The 7,500-nt window shown below is 48.0% G+C and overlaps 1 protein-coding gene across 1 annotated transcript in view; it reads right to left on the bottom strand.

Moving 5' to 3' along the window:
* LOC310772041 (NMDA receptor synaptonuclear signaling and neuronal migration factor-like) overlaps nucleotides 1–7,500 on the bottom strand; it is a gene marked incomplete at both ends in the record, with an annotated part of 16,361 nt that overhangs the window by 7,878 nt on the left and 983 nt on the right. The window contains 2 exons of the mRNA XM_083664511.1: nucleotides 1,151–1,240; nucleotides 4,087–4,139. Of these exons, the coding sequence (XP_083520637.1) occupies nucleotides 1,151–1,240; nucleotides 4,087–4,139 (143 nt within the window). The remainder of the gene's footprint in view (nucleotides 1–1,150; nucleotides 1,241–4,086; nucleotides 4,140–7,500) is intronic.

Raw genomic sequence — 7,500 nt, 5'->3', positions numbered from 1 at the left:
TGAAGTCAGACAGGAGGGAGGAGGAGGTGAAGTCAGACAGGAGGGAGAGAGGAGGTGAAGTCAGACAGGAGGGAGAGAGGAGGTGAAGTCAGACAGGAGGGAGAGAGGAGGTGAAGTCAGACAGGAGGGAGGAGGAGGTGAAGTTAGACAGGAGGGAGAGAGGAGGTGAAGTCAGACAGGAGGGAGAGAGGAGGTGAAGTCAGACAGGAGGGAGGGAGGAGGTGAAGTCAGACAGGAAGGAGGAGGAGGTGAAGTCAGACAGGAGGGAGAGAGGAGGTGAAGTCAGACAGGAGGGAGGAGAGGAGGTGAAGTCAGACAGGAGGGAGAGAGGAGGTGAAGTCAGACAGGAGGGAGAGAGGAGGTGAAGTCAGACAGGAGGGAGGAGGAGGTGAAGTCAGACAGGAGGGAGAAGGAGGAGGTGAAGTCAGACAGGAGGGAGAGAGGAGGTGAAGTCAGACAGGGGGGAGAGAGGAGGTGAAGTCAGACAGGAGGGAGGAGGAGGTGAAGTCAGACAGGAGGGAGAGAGGAGGTGAAGTCAGACAGGAGGGAGAAGGAGGAGGTGAAGTCAGACAGGAGGGAGGGAGGAGGTGAAGTCAGACAGGAGGGAGAAGGAGGAGGTGAAGTCAGACAGGAGGGAGGAGGAGGTGAAGTCAGACAGGAAGGAGGAGGAGGAGGTGAAGTCAGACAGGAGGGAGAGAGGAGGTGAAGTCAGACAGGAGGGAGGAGGAGGTGAAGTCAGACAGGAGGGAAAGAGGAGGTGAAGTCAGACAGGAGGGAGAGAGGAGGTGAAGTCAGACAGGAGGGAGAGAGGAGGTGAAGTCAGACAGGAGAGAGAGAGGAGGTGAAGTCAGACAGGAGGGAGAGAGGAGGTGAAGTCAGACAGGAGAGAGAGAGGAGGTGAAGTCAGACAGGAGGGAGAGAGGAGGTGAAGTCAGGGAGGAGGGAGGAGGAGGTGAAGGCTGTAGAATTAATTGAAATGTAATCGAAATTGAAATATGGCCTACTGCAATCTTCAAATGTCAAAATACCATTTTACTGTAATTGTTGTGTGTGTGTGTGTGTGTGTGTGTGTGTGTGTGTGTGTGTGTGTGTGTGTGTGTGTGTGTGTGTGTGTGTGTGTGTGTGCGTGCGTGCGCGCACGTGGACTCACTGTCTCTGGAGTCGTGCAGCGAGTCGGGCTTGACGGGGGTGGGGTCACTCCAGGAGCGGTTGAAGCTCTTGGCACGGCGCTCGGCAAAGGCTGGGGGGAGTCGGGGGGGGGGGGAAGGGAGAGTGTCACTCACACACACACATACAGTGGTTAGCTAGCTGGTGGTGTGTGTACTACACACACCACCAGCTAGCTAACCGCTAATCAACCCACACTCTTAAAGCAATGCCAGACATTTTGGTCCCGTTCGTCAACTAGTGACCCGCATGCGCAGAAGAACAACAATAACGTCACACGCAGCACACTGCTGTTCTACGTAAACCCGGAAGGAGACAGCAGTAAACGGCTTTCTGTGGAGCGATAGCTGCTACTTCTGTACAGAGGAGCTTGTGGAAGCCAGGAGTGGTGGGACCGTGACGTGCATGCCTAACTGAGACAGAGTTCATCAAACATTTCAGGATGTCAAGGGCTACTTTCAACTACATCAGTCAGCGCCTCTCCGCAAGACTCTCACGGCAAGACACTCATAACAGGCGACTCACACTCACTACTTTCCAAACATGGCCGCCGACCTCTTTTCCTTCCAAAAAGACCGATTATGTGCATTTTGGATTCATATTTCATCGTGTGGCGAGTACCCCGAAGCACAACATGTATTTTGGTGCCGTGAGATGTGTGTTTTGGTGGATTTTTAACAGCTGTACCATTACCCTCCTTTCTATGGCGATAATTACTAACTTCATGACTGTAGCTCACGTTAACGGACAGTGCCGGTAAGGCATGGTGTATCTTGGTTATGTGGGTTGGGTTGTGGCAAATGAGCTCAACTCCAGAAAAAGTGGAGTATAGCTTTAAAGGATGGCTTTACCGATTATCAACCCACTTTGTATCATATATAATCTCGGTAATATAAGCACTTGGGCAGTGTTTACCTTCTCTCTCTGTTCAAGTCAGAGAAAAATCCTCCCTGCCTGCAGAAACTCCGCCCTCGCCTGCTGCAAGTCATTAAGGCTCGTTAAGGCTCTCCATGGATGTGCGCATTAGCGATGCACGGTCGCAGTTATAATCGCACTGACCGCGGATTTCCCGCCCAAAACATTCTGATTTATAGCGGATGGGTTGCGGGCGGGTGAAATGATGTATCATTATTGAGGAAAAGTAATATGAATTACATTCTCTAGTCTATGAATGTATTTTAAACTTCATTTTTACTCAGGCACCTTATTTAGCCAACTATGTTGGGATCAAGCAGGACCCCAAAGGACCAATCGTGCATTCCTTTATAACTGGGGACTGGTAATCTTACGACTTCAAAGGTCATGAGCTGGGCGGTGACGTCATCAGAGCTGGTATTTCCCATTCCAAACTCGTAGGAGCCTCAGCAGCCCCAACCTCAAAAATCTAAGATGGCTGCGCCGCGCAACAACAGTAGTAGTAATCGTAGTAATATTGTTTAGCACTTCTGTTTTGTTTGTGTCTCATTAAATCAGCTGTACACACAGCACTGCCTAACTTCTATCTGTGTGGACATGAGGCTGCAGTGTTTGTATGCGCAAAATGCCGCGAAATGCCATGTTGTCAATTGTTATTGCTAACAATGGCTAGCCTGGCTAGCGACTGGATCTGACCAATTAACAGTGAACTTCCCAGCTCAAGTTTTCTGCAAATGGAACGCTAACAAAACGGATGTGATGTCATTTAGCCTCCACATCCCAGTTATTTTGCGATAAAGGAACGCACGACAAGGCAGCAAGCCAAGCGCAAACGTCAATGGGATGCCTCACATTCTTGGTGATTCTTGGTCCATACAGTATAATACAAGTTAAATGATGTCACCAGAATGTGAAACAGGAGTCTCCGCTAAGGCAGAGAAGACACGTTCGTATTTTCCCCTTTTACGATGAGGCCAATCCAGTCTTGATCTAAAGCTAAAGCTATCCAGTAGTAGCATTAGCCTAGTAGGCTACATGAGGGACATGTAATCTGACTCCATATAGCATTGTGAAATGTCGGGTGCACAGCGGGCGCGGAGGAAATGGGAGATCTCTGTGAGGAAAACAGAGAGAGAAAGTAAACAGTAAACACTGCCCATGTGCTTAAATATTACAGAGATTATTAATGATACAAAGTGGGTTGATAATTGGTAAAGCCATCCTTTAAATGTGGTTAAGTCTAAGGCTTAGGCTACATGTGTGATGAACAGATGGATAAAACAAATGAAGAGAGGCTGTACTCTGCAGAGTGTGGTGGTGCTCACTTGGTCAATGAAAAGAATAATACCAGCTGGAGGAGGAAGCGACAAAGAGACACTCTTTGGATACCAACATAAGGAGGGTGTTTTGTGTTGTCTTTTTCCTAATCTCGCTTCTCTCTATTTTTCTGATCTCCCCCCCTTTTTGTGACCTGAGTTTGATGAGGGTGGGTGGGTCAGGGGCTGGGTTTATGCAAGATTTAATTGTGTCCTGTTTGTTTCATATGTGTATTGTATTGCTGCCTGAAATACTCTGAAAGTAATTAATATTTCATATATTTTTGTACCAATAAATACAATTGGAAAAAAAAAGGTTCAAAGCACTAGGCTGAGACGACGACCCTTCTCCACGCTTCTGCAACACTGAGGGATGGTGTTTGAATGTATCTTCAGGGTATGACCTCTGACCTGTTCCTCCTCAATAAATGACTTCTCATTATTGCAGTGCAATGCAAGGCTTAAAGGAGCACTACACTGTAGTGCCACTAACAGGTCAAACAGAGAAACACAACATGAACAGAGCACATGTCAATTATGATGATGAAATTCAACATGCATGACTACATGAATGCAAACGTACAAGACACATGCATGGACACACGCGTGTGTGCGCGCACGCACACACACACACACACACACACACACACACACACACACACACACACACACACGTTGAGAAACTCACTCTGGGCCTTCATCCTGCGGCTTCCCACCATCCTAAGGTGTTTCCGGAAGTTTCTACAGTTGGAGAAAGAGAGAGAGACATAGGTTAAGAGTGGTGGAGACAGAAGAGAGAGACAGAGGTAAAGAGTGGTGGGAGACAGAAGAGAGAGAGAGGCAGAGGTAAAGAGTGGTGGGAGACAGAAGAGAGAGAGGGGCAGAGGTAAAGAGTGGTGGAGACAGAAGAGAGATAGACAGAGGTAAAGAGGAGACAGAAGAGAGAGAGAGACAGAGGTAAAGAGGAGACAGAAGAGAGAGAGACAGAGGTAAAGAGTGGTGGACACAGGAGAGAGAGAGACAGAGGTAAAGAGTGGTGGGAGACAGAAGAGAGAGAGACAGAGGTAAAGAGTGGTGGGAGACAGAAGAGAGAGAGAGACGGAGGTAAAGAGTGGTGGGAGACAGAAGAGAGACAGACAGAGGTAAAGAGTGGTGGGAGACAGAAGAGAGAGAGAGACAGAGGTAAAGATGAGACAGAAGAGAGAGAGACAGAGGTAAAGAGTGGTGGGAGACAGAAGAGAGAGAGAGACAGAGGTAAAGAGGAGACAGAAGAGAGAGAGACAGAGGTAAAGAGTGGTGGAGACAGAAGAGAGAGAGACAGAGGTAAAGAGTGGTGGAGACAGAAGAGAGAGAGACAGAGGTAAAGAGTGGTGGAGACAGAAGAGAGAGAGACAGAGGTAAAGAGGAGACAGAAGAGAGAGAGACAGAGGTAAAGAGTGGTGGAGACAGAAGAGAGAGAGACAGAGGTAAAGAGTGGTGGAGACAGAAGAGAGAGAGACAGAGGTAAAGAGTGGTGGAGACAGAAGAGAGAGAGACAGAGGTAAAGAGTGGTGGAGACAGAAGAGAGAGAGACAGAGGTAAAGAGTGGTGGAGACAGAAGAGAGAGAGACAGAGGTAAAGAGTGGTGGAGACAGAAGAGAGAGAGACAGAGGTAAAGAGGAGACAGAAGAGAGAGAGACAGAGGTAAAGAGGAGACAGAAGAGAGAGAGACAGAGGTAAAGAGGAGACAGAAGAGAGAGAGAGACAGAGGTAAAGAGTTGTGAGACAGAAGAGAGAGAGACAGAGGTAAATAGTGGTGGAGACAGAAGAGAGAGAGACAGAGGTAAAGAGTGGTGGAGAGAGAAGAGAGAGAGACAGAGGTAAAGAGGAGACAGAAGAGAGAGAGAGACAGAGGTAAAGAGGAGACAGAAGAGAGAGAGACAGAGGTAAAGAGGAGACAGAAGAGAGAGAGAGGCAGAGGTAAAGAGGAGACAGAAGAGAGAGAGACAGAGGTAAAGAGTGGTGGAGACAGGAGAGAGAGACAGAGGTAAAGAGTGGTGGGAGACAGAAGAGAGAGAGAGACAGAGGTAAAGAGTGGTGGAGACAGAAGAGAGAGAGACAGAGGTAAAGAGTGGTGGAGACAGAAGAGAGAGAGACAGAGGTAAAGAGTGGTGGAGACAGAAGAGAGAGAGACAGAGGTACAGAGGAGACAGAAGAGAGAGAGAGACAGAGGTAAAGAGGAGACAGAAGAGAGAGAGAGACAGAGGTAAAGAGGAGACAGAAGAGAGAGAGACAGAGGTAAAGAGTGGTGGGACACAGGAGAGAGAGAGGCAGAGGTAAAGAGTGTGGCAGAGAGCCAGAGTCATCATAGTGTGCAGACACAGATCACAGATAAAAGACAGATGAGAGAAACACTTTAGATCCTGTAGTTCAACCAATGTGTGGCACTACTGGATTTGATCAAAACGGACACAGAGATTATTTTGGCGTCAATCCTCTTGTCTCATAACCAATATATAGGTCAAATTTCCCAAAAAGCTATACCTTTATAGGATGACTGTTTGAAGTTATATTGTATCAAACTCCTTGTAAACTCCTCTAGGAAAGTGCAGATTGGACAAGAAATCTGTTGAAAACACCACAGTTATTTCCAGGTGTTATTTTAATGACTATTGAAGCATTGAATTATTTAGATTCATGTTCCTTTATAAGCCGTGATCGGCAATTCCGAGCCGTTTCTCTCTCTGCTCAGCAGGGTGCCTGCCTGGCACTACATGCCCCAGATCTCTCTGCTCAGGAGGGTGCCTGCCTGGCACTACATGCCCCAGATCTCTCTGCTCAGGAGGGTGCCTGCCTGGCACTACATGCCCCAGATCTCTCTGCTCAGGAGGGTGCCTGCCTGGCACTACATGCCCCAGATCTCTCTGCTCAGCTGGGTGCCTGCCTGGCACTACATGCCCCAGATCACCAACAAACGTCTGGATTTCAAGCGTGTTTTCCTGCCTCTCAGTTCAGCTGCGATCAGAGGGATCAAATGGTTCAAACCAGTGAAAAAAGTAGAGGGGGAGAGAATCAGAGAAACAGAGAAGAGAAACAGCCTAAAGGTTGAAATATACTTTGTCCGCCTCGACTTGGAGCCTTGCCGGCGGCAGCTGGTCCTGTATACTCAAACGTCAGCTTGACGAGGGGTCACAGGGGAGTCCCCAGCACATACTAGGATTCTAATGACTAGAAGTTAGCCTAAGGAGGGAATGTAGTGCATATAATCCCCATCTAGATTATGTTATACTCGCGCTGTTCGCGTCAACTGCATCGAGTCACATTTTGGAGGAGCTGCACGCACGCTGCGCCACGGGTGCATTCGGCAAGGGGTTTGACGCGTCAGTATGTCAAGGCCTTAAGTGGTAGCAAGTGAGAAGATGTGAGGCCTAAAACACATCTTTCCATGATTCATCAGGACTTGTCTTGACTGTGCTGGCTTCCTCTAAATATGGCTAAAAAACATCCAAACGTCCAAAAAAACATCAAAAACTAAAAACATCAAAAACCAGTCCCTTTCTTTCAGCACCCCCTACTTAAAAACAGTTCCAGTGTCCCTGGTGGTGACCGGTCAGCCATTCATTTTTCCATAGACATTTTGTAAAATGCTTATAAAAAAAAGCTTCAGTGTCCAGGGGCCCCTGGGGGTGTTAATCTGGCCTTGGACTGAACTATTTTGCTTAAGCACAGCTTCAGCCTGGCTTTGGCATAATGGTGTGAATGAGGTTATTGGGCCTGGAAAGTCCTTGAATTTGATGTTGAAGAAGGTGGACACATGTGCTGACATGACAAACGGCACGTTTCAACCTCGGTATAAAGGGAGCTCTAATGCCAAATATCGATCCGCTGGTTGACTTTGAGTGCGAGCTGCAGAGCAGTGAGTATTGATGGACCTCCTTCACACTCCAGTGTTCAGTCCAATGAGGAAGGCCGATTACAGCCTGCCACCCGGAGCCTCCAGGATTACCAGGGGACACTGTTCCATATACCAAAGAATGGAGATTTGTTGTTTAAGAGTTAGCTCAAGACTGCAATGCAGGGAATGTTCAAATGGTAACAGTGGACCTGGACCATCACACTCCGC

Source organism: Poromitra crassiceps (genome assembly GCF_964638095.1).
Source record: "Poromitra crassiceps genome assembly, contig: HAP1_SCAFFOLD_1802, whole genome shotgun sequence".
Classification (NCBI taxonomy): domain Eukaryota; kingdom Metazoa; phylum Chordata; class Actinopteri; order Beryciformes; family Melamphaidae; genus Poromitra; species Poromitra crassiceps.
This window is presented reverse-complemented; position numbering and strand designations above follow the sequence as displayed.